Source organism: Dipodomys merriami, unplaced genomic scaffold (genome assembly GCF_024711535.1).
Source record: "Dipodomys merriami isolate MVZ:Mamm:240054 unplaced genomic scaffold, mDipMer1.0.p SCAF_22, whole genome shotgun sequence".
NCBI classification, from domain to species: Eukaryota; Metazoa; Chordata; class Mammalia; order Rodentia; family Heteromyidae; genus Dipodomys; species Dipodomys merriami.
In genome coordinates, this window is record NW_027203604.1 from 23,770,378 (window position 1) to 23,786,535 (window position 16,158).

General features: G+C 40.8%; 1 protein-coding gene across 3 annotated transcripts in view; it reads right to left on the reverse strand.

Annotated features, from left to right (window-relative positions):
• Positions 1-16,158, reverse strand: part of Ptch1 (patched 1) — a 70,561-nt gene that overhangs the window by 30,324 nt on the left and 24,079 nt on the right. For all 3 annotated transcript variants that reach the window (XM_070033707.1, XM_070033706.1, XM_070033708.1), the window contains exons 3-12: positions 10,923-11,112; positions 7,343-7,412; positions 7,146-7,237; positions 5,553-5,751; positions 5,119-5,240; positions 4,138-4,285; positions 3,049-3,180; positions 2,484-2,639; positions 1,486-1,584; positions 831-956 (exon numbers count right to left, since the gene is read on the reverse strand). In XM_070033707.1, coding sequence (XP_069889808.1) covers positions 831-956; positions 1,486-1,584; positions 2,484-2,639; positions 3,049-3,180; positions 4,138-4,285; positions 5,119-5,240; positions 5,553-5,751; positions 7,146-7,237; positions 7,343-7,412; positions 10,923-11,112 — 1,334 coding nt within the window. The remainder of the gene's footprint in view (positions 1-830; positions 957-1,485; positions 1,585-2,483; positions 2,640-3,048; positions 3,181-4,137; positions 4,286-5,118; positions 5,241-5,552; positions 5,752-7,145; positions 7,238-7,342; positions 7,413-10,922; positions 11,113-16,158) is intronic.

The following is a 16,158-nucleotide window of genomic DNA, read 5'->3' on the forward strand; positions in this document are numbered from 1 at the left end:
ACAGGAGGGAACTAGCTCTCCATGCTTAAACAAGCTGTCTCCTTGGGAAAATACTCTTGATGCCTCTAGGTGTGAAAGGCTTAACTGGACAAGAGTGAGCAAAAAAAGCAGTCAACATCTTCTGCACAAAACAATGAGAGGCATGTTCAATTTGCGTGATCAGCCTGAAAAGGGTGTAGGGAACCCAAAGGGAAGCGAAGAGAGGTCAGGAAGGAACACAGAGGGCAACTGAGGAAAGGGAGGTGGGTAACAAACCGTGCAAGAAATTCTCCAAGGCAGAAAACAGGCAATACCTCTTTGTAGAATGCTATCTGATATTCAGTCTTTGATTATTGTCTAGTCGTGAGCTACATACAACCTCATCTTCATACATCAGGAAATGTCTGCACAACGGCATTGGGTTGGGGCTACAACTGCCTCAGGAAAGACAGAAGAATATCTAGCAGGAGAACAGCAGAGGGTTGTCCAGAAGCAGAGAGGGGACAGTCAAAAGGCTGCAATACGGATGATTCTGGAGGATGACACAGTGTGGCCCCTGGTCCCATTTGACTTGAACAACACAGTACAAGTCTGCACAGTAACAGATATTGGGATTATAGGGTCTAAAAGGAAGGAAAGCTTAGATCTTTTTAAAAAAGAATCTAAGTGTTATAGCTCAAAGCACCTAACCCACTGAACAATGCCAAGTACTGGCATGTGCTTTATTCCAAAGCAGTAGTAACATAAAACACCTGAGTCAAGAATAAGCCAACTGGGGATGAATAAGCAGACTGGGGATGCTGACTGCCAATGTACTGCTCAGTATCATCACTTTGCTACTAGAAACTCACCTGGAGGGAGAATGCTCGCAGAGCAGGGATTGGGATTAGTGCAGCCATAAAGAAGGCAGTGACATTGCTGATGGAAGTGAGGGCCACACTGGCTCCTGTGCGCTTGAGGCACTCCCCGGTCCTGTCCTGAGGAGGAGAAATCACGGCACTGAGAGCTGCACTGGGCCTGAGCTGCCCCTTACAGCACACACACAGCATGGACAACATGGACAGCATGGCAAAATAACACAAGTATAGGTTCTAACGCTGACATTAGAAGACAAGCATTAGGTACATAGCTGCCTTCACCCTGTCACCAGCATTTTTCAGTGCAACCTCTGTTGTCAAGTTTTCTTTAGCTTGGTAGCTAAAGCTGAAAGTTGTGAGATAACAATTTAAGTGGAGACAAACAGAGATAACCTCAAGGTAGCAAATGTGGGCTATGGAAAAGGGGTAGCAATTAGTGCATAGCATTACATTAAAATGCTCAAAGGGAGCACTGGGGGGTCCTGTGATTCTTCCTGCTTGTTTTATTTGTTGTCTGACTAGGGGCTGAACTATTTCCTGAACTACATGGGGAAAAAGATTTCTTTTTTGAAGGACAAATACTATGAAAACATAGGAAACTAGGAAACTTCAGGTATCCCCAGAGTTTTTTCTTTTAGTTTGCTATTACCTCAAATGGGATCCTTTTATTTTGTCCTGTTTCACTAAATGCATGTGCCAAGAGAAAAACATCATCCACACCAACACCAAGAGCAAGAAATGGCAAAACCTGCAGTGAGAACAGAACACAGTACCATTAGACCAGGAGGATCCAACGCAGATCACCCGAAAGCTATTTGAACAATGTCCTCAGGGCTCCCTAAGAGCCTCCTCAAGGGGAGTTATTTTAACTCACAAGGAAGGATTTATTTTATCTGAAAATTTATTCCCCCTCCCATGCCAAGTCTCTCAGTTTCAACTCATGGTAGTTCTAATATGCTTTGACTTCTAAAGCCCAGGTACTTCATTTAAATTAACAAAATGAGAAGCAACCTAATTCATCTAAATTTTAGATTCTAAAGCCATGGTTCCTAAGAGTGACCTCTGGCAAACATCACTGGGATTAATTAGATGCAAACTCTCAGCTTCCACTCCACACCTATAGAATTAAGACACTTTGGACATGAGATCCACCAATCTGAGTTTTTACAAGCTTTTTAAATGCTCCTCAGAGCTTGAGAAAAAGGGTCCTATTTCTCAAGTGGAAGCATCTCTACTAATCAACAAACCTTGTAGATTTCTCTTTTTTTTCTGGGGGTGGAGGGGGGTCCAGTCGTGGGGTCTGAACTCTGGGCCTGGGCGCTGTCCCTTAGCTCTTCAGCTCAAGGCTAGCACTCTACTACTTGAGCCACAATGCCACTTCTGGCTTTTTTCTTTTTGCTTATGTGGTACTGAGGAATCGAACCCAGGGCTTCATGCATGCAAGGCAAGTGCTCTACCACTGAGCCACCTTCCCAGCCCCCTTGTAGATTTTTTACTGCTTCCCTCGTGGTCCACTAAGATCCAGCCTGCCCCCAAACAAGTGGTATTCCAGTGGGAAGAACACAGGGGAGGAGTGAGTGGGCTGAGCCCAGCTGGGGTGGGGAAAGTACTGGTCAAGAGACTGAGGATGAAGGGCTCCTATAGTACCTGAGTTGTTGCAGCGTTAAAGGAAATCCCGATCAATGAGCACAGGCCCAATCCTGCAGCCACTGACAGTGCAACCAACAGGACGCCAGCCAGCCCCACGGCACCCTGGGACTTGGAGCAGTCCCAGCGCAGCATGGTTAAACAGGCATAGGCAAGCTGCAAGCAGAACAATGGGGGAGGGGGTGGGATGAAGGAATGGAGGGGAATTGGAGGAGAAGAAAAAGGTGGGGGAGAGACACAAAACAATAGCCAAACATTAGAATGTATAGTGATTCTAATGTTTCCCCCCACATACCCATCATCCCAAATCCAAAGGTAGAACTTAGTAAATCCAGCAATCGCAAAACTTTACAGACTTCACACAAAATGATGGAGGAAAAAATGCTTTACAAATATTACTTATTTAATCCATTATGAAACTGAGTTCTCTATCTTGAATGCAAGAGTATGTGAAGAGCAGGAGTGGTCATGAAAAGGTAAAAACTAAATCAACCAGACCAGATCAAACCAAAACAAGCCCTCCGCCCTCCCTCCCCCCATCTTCCAGACTAAAATTGATTGTTACCATCAGTAAGTAGCCACTGGCCACTCGGATGACGCTGACATCAGAGAAGGATTTTAGAATGTCGTCCAAGGTTGTAGTGGTGAAGGAAAGCACCTTTTGAGTGGAGTTCTGGGCAACACTTTGATGAACAACCTGCGGTCACAATGTAAGGCTACGTTTCCAAGTGTAACTACAAGTTTCAACCAGATTCAACAGAACAGGCCTCCTTGGGTGACCCATCTCTCTCTTTTTTTCTGAGGCATTAACAAAAATTTCTATGTGGCTCAGGTGGACAGAGCAGTGAGAGAGGTGATTGAACTGGGACTCATATTAATGGACCCTGAGTCTGGGACAATGAGGACTGTTGCTAATCAGGAGAGAATGGGTGTGTAGTGAGCGGTATAATCAGAATTCACTTAGAGTGCTTTATTCACTTCAAACCTAAGACTCTTATTCTCTCTTCCATACCCCTACAACTAATTTGTGGTCCCATCAGTTTCCCCTAATCCAAAACAACTCATTCTTAGAGGCGCTGTCCCCCACCCCCATTTGCTGGCCACTTTTAAAAGGTCACATGCAGCTCAGTAGAGGTCACTGCTTGGGAAACAAAGGCCAGCCCTTGTCACATGACCTGACCAAGGCGCCTGCAGCTGTGAACAGAGTCTATGCCTTGCTAATGCTTTCCAGACACCTTTCCTTGCTCACCAAGTGTTTAAGCACTGTTAATTCATGAGCTCTGGAGTTCACAACTGGTGATTAAATGTATTTTTGGCGCATCCCAATTAGAATGAGTGTTTCTTAGACATTATGTTAAGACTTTCAACACCCGGGAAAATAAAAACAAGTTTGCATCCCATCAAGTTCCTAAAATTATAATCTGTGTTGAACATAAATCTAGCCTGGTGGTGAACATCTGTAATGCCAGGATTGGGCAGACTGAGGCAGCTGGATCTCAAGTTGGAGGCTAGCTTAGGCTATCTAGCTGGCCTCCAAAAACAAGCAAACAAAAGGCAACAATAAATTTTAAAAACTAAAGGTAGAATACTTTCAAAAATGATGAAAAAAGACTGTAGTAACTAACAAGTATCCTGGATTCAAAGGTGGGCTCACCTCTACGTATGTCCTCTGCCAAGCTTCTAGGATGGCTGCTGCTTTGTTCTCGTTCCAATTGATGTGCGAGACATAGTCGTAGCCCTTGAAGTGCTCGTACATTTGCTTGGGAGTCATTAACTGGAACATGGTCTGCAGGGCGTGGGCGCTGTGATGGGGTGGAAGGGGTGGGTAGGCATGTCAACATTCTCCAGAAGCAGTTTCCACTGTGTGAAAATCCCAACTGAGCCCCTCCCCAACTCTGGTGGAGTCCTTTCTTTCTTACGTGAGCACATGTTTCCATTCAAACAGGACCAGGATGGTTATTTTATTAAATAGATTGATGTTCCATATTAAAGGTGTAACCTTACCAACCTTTTACAGATAGACCCCAAAATTAAATTAATAGGCAATTTCCTTTCTCAGTTTCTATTCCATAAAACAGGAAGGGGAGAGGAGTAGATAGCTTGACCAGATACACTGGGCTCAGCCACGTACACTAGCCATGCAGAAATCTCAGACACTGGCTTTCCCAAGGGAGAAACCTCAGACGAAACACCTGACACTTGGCTGACCACGGTCTGTGAGTACACAAAGGATAATGGATAATTCTTATTTAGCCTTTATTTCTTAGTCTTTTCCTTTTAACAGTATGTGACATTACTCAGCTCACATTATTCAACTCTATACACCAGGACTGGGGTTTCCGGCCTGCTTGATACTTGCCTCTACATCACAGGCAGATCTAAAAACCTTAAAGTCAACAACTATAGTTTTGATGAAAACTACAAATCTATCCTAGAAAAAAATTCCCCACAAGTTACCTTTTTCAAGCTGGTCTGGTTTGCTAATATTTCCTAATATTCAATTTCACTGGACAGCTAGCTGGGGTAACAGTGAAGTATGAATACAAATAGACTTGCAGATGTCAGAGGGGAAGTGGTTTTCAGGAAAGGAGGAAAAAAATGGATGGCTCGGGTTTTACTCTGTGTGTTAGATTACCTGACAAGCTGTCCAGTGCTGTTCTTGACTGTACCACCCACAATCAGCTCCTCCTGCCAGTGCATATACTTTTTGGATAATCCATGACATCCACCATTCAAAACAAGGGCCATATCAAGAGGCTAAAATAAAAAGACAGCCACATAATTACGGGAATTAGTAGGCAGGTCACATGCCTTGTTAAAATCCACTGCATTTAAGGGCTTGTTTGTTTCAGAGAGAACATTAATAACAAGACTAATGAGAGGCGTATAGCAAATCTTACAGCAAAATTTAGCTCTACAAACACACTTAGACCTATAGGCAAAAAAAAAAGGAAAAAAAAGGTTATGAAGAATGAAATCTTTAAAATGAAAATAATCAAGAGAACTATAAATGGAAACAAAAGCAGCTTTTCTCTGACCCTTGTAAGAACAATCACTGAGCAAACTCACTCGGGTTGAATTTTTGTTAGGGGCTGTGGCGGGGCAATCGGGATCGGCTGGATTGAGGCAGGGACGGTCCATATACCCATGGCCAACTTCAGCTTTATTCAGCATTTCCTCCCAACTGTCCACTTGATAGTTTATTTTCTTTAACTCTTCTAGGAATTCCAAAGGGTCAAAGTTGGTCCACCGCAAAGGAGGTTTACCTCTGTGAAAGAAATCAGGGGGTGAGACTGAAAAAAAAGCAGCTCCCTGAACCATAGGACAGGAAAATAACATGTCTGCATGCTTTACATCTGTGTATTTTAATAAGCTTTTGGTAATAATGCTGCAATGTGGAGACTCTATTTGATATAAATTAAATGAACACTTCTTTCCAGTATAGCTGCATGAAAACTCAGGTCAGGAAAATAATTCATAACTGAAGCTGGAAAGCAGAGGTCTTCCAAGTGAACAAAAGCATTAGAAAATCTTAATTACCAGAATATTACTTTCATTATCTTAAAAAAGAAAAAAAAAACAGCCAATGGGTACTTCTAAGCAGACTACTGAGATCTAATTTTATTTTTAAAATAGAATCACAATGTCAAATTAGCACTTGTCTGCCTAATAAATGCTTTGTAAATGCCATCAATCAAAACATTTGATCTGTTACCTTGAACAGTTCCATACTTATGAGCTCTCTCCGACGGCCTGGCAGTAAGGCGGGAGAGCCCCCGTGGCCTCTGCCATCACCACCATCACAGCCACTTCCCCCCACACTCACTTTTGAATTTGTGCTGTTGACAGACCAGAAAGGCTTTTGGCTGCCTGTTATGTGGTTCAAACCACACTGTAGCTGCTTAACCAGGCTGAAGTCATTATTCAGAATCTCCCAACCAGAAAACACAAAACCCCTTATTTCCCATCTAAAACTGTACACTGAGGGTCAGGGGATGGCCACTGCAAATTGCTTTTGCAGATATGTGCAAGCCAGGATGGAAACAATAACCCAAGCACTCACTCTTGCATAATTAACTGAAAATGTCTACCCTGATTAACGATCATTGTTTAAATGATGTGGTATGTATAATATGCAACTGCTAGACTAGGAAGCATCCTCTACCATGACCTTCAAAGATAGTGCATTTCTCCTTTAAATGTCATTAATGTGATCTGAAGAAGGGTTAATACTTTACTTCCCAGGAAGATCTCAAAACTTAACTTTAAATATTTAAACTTTGCCATGTACCCAACAATATTCCTCTTTAAAAAAAAAAGTTGAACGTCTTAGTGCCTGGTCTGCATAACTGCAAACATTTTATAAAGAGTTAAAAAAAAAATCACACATACTCTGCAATAATTTGCATTTTATTTGCATATAAATAGACTGGTAAAAGTGAATGAAATTTAATGATGCCTACAGAACTTTTTTTGAAAAGAGGAGAAACATTCTGCTGAAATCCCCTCTTCTCCCCACTATTCATTCAAAAAAATGCACTTGGAATTTCAATTGTTTTATTTCTTGTCCAAAACTGAAGAGAATAAACAATGATAAGCAACATCAGAAACAGAGTCCTAGAGTTTAAAAGTGAGAAGACACAATTGTATCTTTATACTTACAGGAGGTATGCTGTCCCAGACTGTAATTTTGCCCCTTCCCAGAAGCAGTCCAAAGGTGTAATAATTAAACAAGGGTAAAGATATTCTATTATCTGTCAAAGTGAGAAAAAAAAAAACAGGCCATGCATTAGGCTGACAACATATTTCTTGGCTGTTTTTGAGAATTTGAGACCTTTTTTACAAACAAGAAAATATACCTGATCCATGTAACCTGTTTCCGTGATAAGTTCTCCTGATTTGTAGCACAAATGTTCCAATTTCCATTGCCTATTGGAATGAAAAGCAGAGGCAAGATTTTTCTTAATAATAAAGGAAATTAGTGCAAAATCAGAACAAGAGAACATATGAAAAGAATAGCAATTTCGATCACTTTTAAGCATCTGTCAAAACGAGCAGAGCATGTGCCAAGTACAGACCCAGCAAGCTTGCTTTAATGAATAGATAATACTCAATTGTAATTAACATGTTGGGTGTTTATGTAAATGAATGCTACCAAAGTACTTGAAAAGTCTTGTTTTCTTAAGTGTTCTTCCAATAATCTTGTTTACACCATTAATCTGCTTTTCTACATACATTAAACAACTTCAGGCAGCCCAGCTGAATTATCAAATTCAAAATAAGTAGGAACTAAATTAGTGAGGATTATAATGTATTGATATAAATTCAGGGGGAGGGATTTTTACTGTTCTTTTTATTGGCAGATAAAGTTCTCATAAGTAGTATTTAAAACAAACTTTTTCCTACTTTAACCCTGAATGTTACAAACACCTGCCAGGTAGGGTATACTTATCCTCTCTGCCAGTCTTGTTTACAGAAAAACATTAAACATATTGACCAAGGATTAATTCAAACGTTTACTATGTTTAAAAGAATGGTATATATACACCCATGCATTTCTGAATGTATTAGGTAAATAATGCCCAATTTGAAAAATAAGAGGAAATGACTTAGAAGGTGTGAAGACAGGATGAAAGATTCTCTCCAATCTCCCCTATTTTACTGGTCTCCTATAAGAGGCCTGATGTCATCTAAAGGAATTGACTTTGCCCTTTTCCCAGGACCCCCTCTCAGAAATCTCCCATCTGTCTCTCAGTGCCCTTTTGAAATATCACCTTCAATTCATGAAAATGACCGCTTTCTCTAGAGAAAGCTGAAATTTTGTTTGACACCTGGAACCTATATGGCAAGATTGCCCATGTTTGGCTGGTGTCATGCCTATCTATATAAATGTCATTTAAAATTTTTTTTATTGTAATGATACTGTACAGAGGGGTTACAGTTACATGAGTAAGGTAATGAGTACATATAAATGTCATTTTTCTCTCCAAGAGCTAACCCTTTTGCCTTCCCATCTACCTGCTCATGTATATGTGTGTGTGTGCACACAAAGATATGAATTTTAATTCTGTACATCAACATAGAGTAAGCAACATAGGAGGTTCTCAGTTCCTATTTCTTTTTTTTTGTTGGTCCTGGGGCTTGAACTCTGGGCCTGGGCACTGTCTCTCAGCTCTTCAGCTCAAGGCGAGTGCTCTACCACTTGAGCTACAGCGCCACTTCCGGTTTTCTGGTGGTTTATTGGAGATAGGAGTCTCACGGTCTCTCCTGCCCAGGCTGGCTTTGAACCGCGATCCTCAGATCTCAGCCTCCTGAGTAGCTAGGATTACAGGCGTGAGCCACCAGCGCCCGGCTTCAGTTCCTATTTCTTGATCAACTATTATTTAATGCTTGTTTGAGAAGGGTTACAATCACTTGTCTTGGAGCCAGAAGAAAAGGTCTAAAATCATATAAACCTGGATGAATAATCACTTTTTTAACTAGAAAATGTATAGACGGAACTAGGTATATGTTTGATAAAGTCCATTCCAGTGCTGCCTGGCACAGGTGACTCATGCCTGCAAACCCAGTTGAAAATGGGCTGGTCACAGTTCCAGGCCAAACTGGGCAGAAAAATTAGCGAGTCACTTTCTCAACCCCGTAGTTAGGTGCAGTGGTACACACCTGTCACCCCAAACAATGTACTAGACTGGCTAAGAGAATCAGGTTATCAGGCTGGCCTGGGCAGAAAATTTCACAAGACTGCCTCCATGAAGGGAGGCTGGATAACAATCCTAGCAATGATAGGAACTCTAAAAGTAGGCAGACAGAGGCTCAGGTGTATGCCTGGAAAGGCAACAAGACCCCATCCTAAAAACAACCAGGGAAAAAACAGAAGTATGGCTCCATAATATTGTGCCAATTTATCAATCACAAGGCCCCCAGTTCAAACTACAGTTATATCAAAGGAAAAGAAGAAAGTTCATTCCAATGCATAAAATCTCTTAGCTAAGAATTCATTTTCCAGAGCTTTGAATCTTGTCCTGAAGCATATAAATGAATGACCAGGTCCCTCAGAGCCGGAGTCTAGCATATTAGGCACATGTGTACAAGGCATGTGTAGTGACTCAGACCACCATTTCCAAGATCTTCACAGGGCCTTCACTTGCAAATTTTGCCAAATTACACTTTCTGGGCAGGCTAGCTAGACAGAATGCTGAAATGCTCCTTTGCATTTTTAAAGCCCTTTCACACACACACCTTATCTTGTTCAGTAAACCACCAGATAAGAGAGCTCATGTCATCATCAGTCTAGTTGTTTAGTAATGACCTGTGCAAGTGACAGTGGTACCCAGCCAATCCAGGTCAATCCATAGGGAGTGGAAGTTAGTGCAAGGACAAGCACAAATCTTAATTTCATTCTCTTTTCGGATTCTTCCTGGTTTTTAAAATGTGCCTATGCTGCCATTTCCTCAACCCTTCAATTAAGACATGCCAAGAAAGGTCAGCAGCTAGGGCTAGAGGAAGACCACTGTAGAAATGAAGTTCAGTGATGGCAATCCTCAGCCAGTCACCCAGCAAACTTTGAACACTTATGCTATAACCACTGATCAGATGTGTTGTTGCTGTCCTGAAGTGACTGACAGTTCAGATACCAAAAAAAAAAAAAAAAAAAAAGACTATTAGTTTTGTTCCAGAACTCTTTTCTGATCTTTACACACAGTACTGTTTAAGGAGTCATCATGCTAAAATCTAACTTTTTAAAAGAAAAGGTATGCATAAATTCCCTTTATTCAACCTGTTAGTAAGAATTCCTAGAAGGGCTCAACCCATTACCTATTTGCTTTGTAACTCAAATCAACTGTGGACAAAGGAAAATTAACATCTTCCTTTGTTTTACTTGCTTTTTTTTTTCTCTGCATTGATTTATGTTGACTAAAAGAAATTCAAAGCGTAACTTGTCCAAAAACAGCTTAAGCAACAAAGATAATTTCCCACGTTAACAAAATGCTTAATTTGAAACAAATCTCAAGCACTGAAATATCTTATAACTCATGTAGCCACCCAAGTATATCTGAATCTTACTCACCTGGAAAGAGTGTCAAGATATTGAAGTTTCAAGTCACTAATCGGCAAATTTAAAATCTTCAATGTGCTAATAATACTCTTTGGGCATCAACATGATGCAAAATACTCTCATTATTAAAAACATTTCATAAGGTGTCCTTGAAACAAATGTATTTGTGTTCAAATTTGAGTCTAGTCCCCAATACATCTTATTATATGTATTGCTAAAACTACAAAAGCCAAAAATTATCTGAAACACTTCTACTCCCAAGCATTTTGATAAGAGATATTCAACTTGCCCTGGCTCTGTCCTTACCTGTAAAGGAACCTTACCCAACAGCCTTCTCCCTGCACTTAACTTGCTTCACCTGTGCAGGTGAAGAAAGGACTTACCTGTTGTACATATATACGTGGACTCGGCTGGCCTGGAGTGCTGAGTCCAGGTGTTGTAGGAGGGCTTCTGTGGTCAGGACATTAGCACCTTCTTCTTTTGGGGTCTGTATCATGAGTTGAGGATTGAACATAGCCTCTTCTCCAATCTTCTGGCGAGTATAATTTAATTCACGACTTACTCGTCCACCAACTGACAAATAGGAAAAAGTTTCTTCAATTAGACCAGCCGCCCCCCCCACACACAAAAAAAATCACTCCAAAGTGAAGTTCTGTCTGTTATCTCAGTCACTGACATAGGGTCATACGCAATGAATGAACTAGTCATAAAGCATGATGTTAGAGAAACATCCATCTCACCATTAATGACAAAATTAATTTTGCAAATGATAAACAAGTGAAAATAAAAACACTCAAGTGCATTAGCTATTTGGCCTCTCATATGCATGTGTGTGTGTGCACAGAGACACACACACACACAAGATGTGTACCTTGTGCACATTCTAATATACCCTGTGTCTAAAGGGGGAGAGGCAGAAAAACTTGAGCCACCTTCTCCTTGCAGACCAGACCAAATAACTGTTAAAATCTCTTTCACTTGTATAAACAATGTGCCCCTGCAGCACATTTCAAGATAAATGGCTTCAATTTACACTCTTCTCCTAAGTAATCTGGCAAAGGTAACAAGGAAATGTTTCTCCTCTGTGGAAAAAGAAACAAGGAAAGGTGGCAAGTGTGTAGTCAGCACAAAACTTGCCAGAAGATAATGTGATTCAAATCAGATGTACATAGGGAAACCCCACCAAAGAGGAATAACATGTAATCAATCAGGGCCATCCTGGGCAATCCCCGGAACTTGGTTCAATCAGACTCACCTGGCCCAGAAAACTCGGATGCCAGGCTCTAAGTCACCGGAGGGATTGTCAGCCTGTGATCTGGAATCTTCCCAGGTAATTCTGAATCTGGTGCTGAAACTGTCCCACCAACCTGGCTCACTAGTAAGATGGCAAAGCTGGACACTGGTGCTGAGGTACAAGTGACCAAACCTCTCCTTTTCCATCTTTAAGCCCCAGCTTATATTCGGCTATGGTTTTGAACCAAGCCATGTTCACCCATGCTGAGAGGCATCTTGGAAAAGCAATTATAGAAAGAGGATCTGCCTCCCTGTGTGTATATACACTCAGGGTACAGGAGGGTGGTCTGCATAGTTCCTAAAGTCACTGATCAGTTGAATGTTTCTGAAGAAAAAAACAAAACAAAACAAAACCAGACCTCCAGCGATAGTTTAGAAAGAACTCAAGAGATTGTAGCTTTCCCACGAAGAGGAATCCTTTTCCTACAAGTTTAGTATTCAAGGACATAAACATTTGGTTTGGGCAAGTAAATAAGTACTGGGAACAGCAGGGCGTTTAGTTCTCTTGGCATATTTTATAAACAAGAGGGCAGGCTAAAAAGCAAATAATGCCCTCATTAGGAAAACTAGTGCAGAATCACTGTTGGCAGGACCCTGTGTGCAGGTTCAATAAGGTGCCAAGGCTGCTGTGAAACTCTGAGGTTAGGTTTAAAGTGTGGGGTGAGGAGAAGGAATGTCACCAATTGGTTCATAAACAGTATTAGGGCTTGTGTGCAGACAACTTTGACAAATGCCAACAGGAATGGCAGAGGGCTTTGCAATTAAGTTAGGGAAAAGACAACAGAGGTGGAGATATTGCTCAGAGATGGAGAGCTTGGCTAGTATGCCCAAGGCCCTGGGTTCCAGCCTAACAAAACAAAACACAATACAACATAGGAAAGTCTAGGAAACAACTTGCAACAGAGCATACGTTTATATTCTACCCATAGTTCTTTACCCTGCAACCCACTAAAATCTTGAAGACAGTCCTGTTCATTATGGCAGAAATCACAACACTAACTTTCAACCAATTACCTACTGAACTGAATTGGAACCAACTGACATCCTCTTAAGGTAAAGAAGTTGTTGGAAGTTAAAAAGCCAATTTTTAGTCCATGTCACTTCCAAAAAGCAACAGAGCTGTACATTAAGGACCTGATCCCAACTTTTAATTAAACCCTTTCCTTTGTCTCTGGGTAGCATCACATCTAACACCTTAAACCTAGAAATCCTATTTCCACCTGCCTCTCAAACCTTAGTACAATTGGTAAAGCTACGCTTTCTTTTACTTTTATTGTAGCTTAAAATTCAGATGACTCAAAATTAGGAGGTAAAAACAAACAGTTAATAGAGCAGATACCCCCTTTCACTACAATGACAAGTGCTATTCCAGAGAGGAACACCCATGTATAGCTTGAGCTTGGTCAGCCCAGCAGCTCCTGTAACTATGTAAAGCATGGGCTACAACCAAAACGGTGATACACACAAAGGTAACAGAATAAAAACACAGGGTCAGATTGCTGTTATATGTGTTATCAAAGGTAGATGTTTTACCCCCTCAGAAAGAACGTTACTTCTAAGATACAAATATTCTTCCTGGTTTTCGTCATATTTTTGTGATGTGTATTAAACACATATTTCAATAAAGGTGTACATCTGCCACATCTCTAGCATTGGAAACCTTTTTGCTCTTCCACTACTGATCTGTTAAGTGACAAAACTAGTTTCAACCAAGACAAGATGATCACTATACACAAACCAAGCAACTAGGTAAGGCCTTGAAGTTTAGTGTTTTCTTAATCACTGATGTTATATCCTATTTATGACTATGGTTATGTTTATTCTTACATATAAGATGGCTATATCTCACCTGGCATTTCACATTAGTCAAATATGGATGTCTTTGAAAAATAATTCAATAATAAAGTTTAATTGCTGTCCATTTTGTATTAGTAGATGCGTATTACACATGTATTATGGGGTAAGCAGTGGAAATGCTTGGTGGCTGAGACCAAAATACTCTGCTACTTTGCTCCAAGAGGCTCCACAGTGACATAAACCAGCAATGCACAAGCAACCCAATAAGATAATCTTATAGCATGACCTCATATAGCTACCTCAAATAGGATGACAGGAAGATCCAAAGGGAAGTAACACTTCAGGTGACTTAGGAAATCTGGGAGTGGGAGTGGGGACAGTGTTTTAGTATGGAAACTAGCAACTGCAAAGCCTGAGGTTTGGCTTTCGATTGAGAGAGAAAGGAGTCAAATGTGGCTGGAGTCCATGGTCCATAATTATGTCATCCATTTTGCTTCCCTTGGTAGACTTAGCTCCTTCTCAAGTATACCTGTGTCATAAACGGCACAACATTCATATGGCCTTACATCAGTATTCACCCAAGGTGCCCTGGAGACATTATAAGAAACAGAAACCTTTCTGGACAGAATTTTATGGACTTGCCTGGTTTTGCTAGCTTCCCTACTAGCAAATGCCTATCCTAAATCCTGGTGAATGACAGCCCAAAGCTATTTCACTACCTTGCTGCCCTTCCTTATCATCCATAGGTGTGAAGTTTCTTGCTTAGGTAGTACCACAGAACCCATTTCAGATAACTGAAATTACAGCTCTCATCTTGTCTTTCCCATTTTCAAGGGTGAAGTCCTTCATATATTTTTTAAATTTAAAATTCATGAAATATTGTAGAAGAAAATTACTGGAACAGAATAAGCCATAAAATCCAGTATGTGTTATGAGGACATAGGTTTAGAAAACAATGTTAATAATCATGATTGCTAAGTGGTGGTCGATGGGTAATATGTACCTGCTTCTCTTTGTTTTCACATTTTTTTCTGCAAAGAACATGTATAATTAAAGAATTTGATGACCAAAAAGGGAAAAAAAAGCAGACATGTAAAAGCTATTTATCTGAGTTGAATTTAAAACAAGTTTAGTGCAAAAATAATATGCATATATGCATCTAATTATTACAATAGGTGCTGATGACTCATGCCTGTAACCCTAGCTGCTCAAGGGGCTGAGAGCTGAAGATCTCGGTTCAAAGCTAATCTGGTCTCACCGCCCAGTGGGGAGTGATGAATGGGTAAGTAGTACAGTGTGGTCTGTGACATACATAGTGAGAAGCACAATTTCATTTGTTTCTTACTGGTCTTTCCTCACACCTTGTCTTTTTCACTTTCATGTTACTTGATTTGTATTAAGAGCTCAATGTTTTTTTCCAGTAGCCTGGAAAAAAAAAGAGAAAACAATCTTTTTGATCAATTATAGATTTGCTTTAAGTAGATGAACACAGTAAGGAAAAATTAGGTTTTGCTCAGAAAAGTTAAGCACAGCACCCACAGAGAATGGGAGATGGTCACAGTTCACAGACATAGATGTTTACAATGCCTTATTTACAGGATGACCATTTCTTGAGTCCTGAGTAGATTGTTTCCAGTTTCAATGGCTGCTTGTTTTCATATTCCCCTCATAGTGTGTGTATGTGTGTGTATATATGTATGTGTGTTCATCAATTCTTGCTTTTTGGCTTTTCTGTACTCCTACTTCTAAAATTAAAAAAAGAAAGAAAGAAAAAGAAGGGAAAAAAGCTAGCCTGAGCAGAAAGACTGTATCTCCAATTTACTCGCAAAATACCAGACTGAAGGCACGGATCAAGTAGTAGAATGAAAAGCTGAACGAGAATGTGAGGCCCTGGGTTCAAATCCCAGTACCAGCACACACAAACAAGTCCTGGTTGTTGTGCCTCCAACAAGATGAGGCCAGCTGCACTAGATGGACAATGCAATGGGGACACAGGACCCTGACTTGCAGTGCTGCCACTTGAGGCCGCACTAATAGAGTTGGGCCTCAGAAATTAGGAAATGCCAGGAACTAGCCTCCCAGGAAGGTAGGAGGGTTAACTGATAGTTGTGTGTAGTTTCCCCAAGACCTTGCCTGGTTGCTGAGCAAGTGTCTATTCATTTACTCATTGTCTTCAGAACATGTGCCTTACTTTACAAAGGGGAAAATGTACTTTGGGTTACTTACTCAAGATCATATGGCTAATAAAGAGGCATAACTGCCCTGCTGGCCTCTTAGCAGTTAAGAATCTGAGTACAGCAGAGGAAGTGTTGTTAAGGAACACCAAATTCAATATATCAGATTTCATTATGTTCATAGCTAGAACATTTAGATGCATTGGGAAATGCATCTAATTTTTTTTCAACCGAGCCCATGGGCCTTGGCTCCACTTTCTGTTTTCCTTCTGGTCCCCAAGGGGGCATGTTACAGAGGATAAAGAGATTGGGAACATGTAGGGAACAGGTGGCTCTTTTACTTGTAAATTCTGCA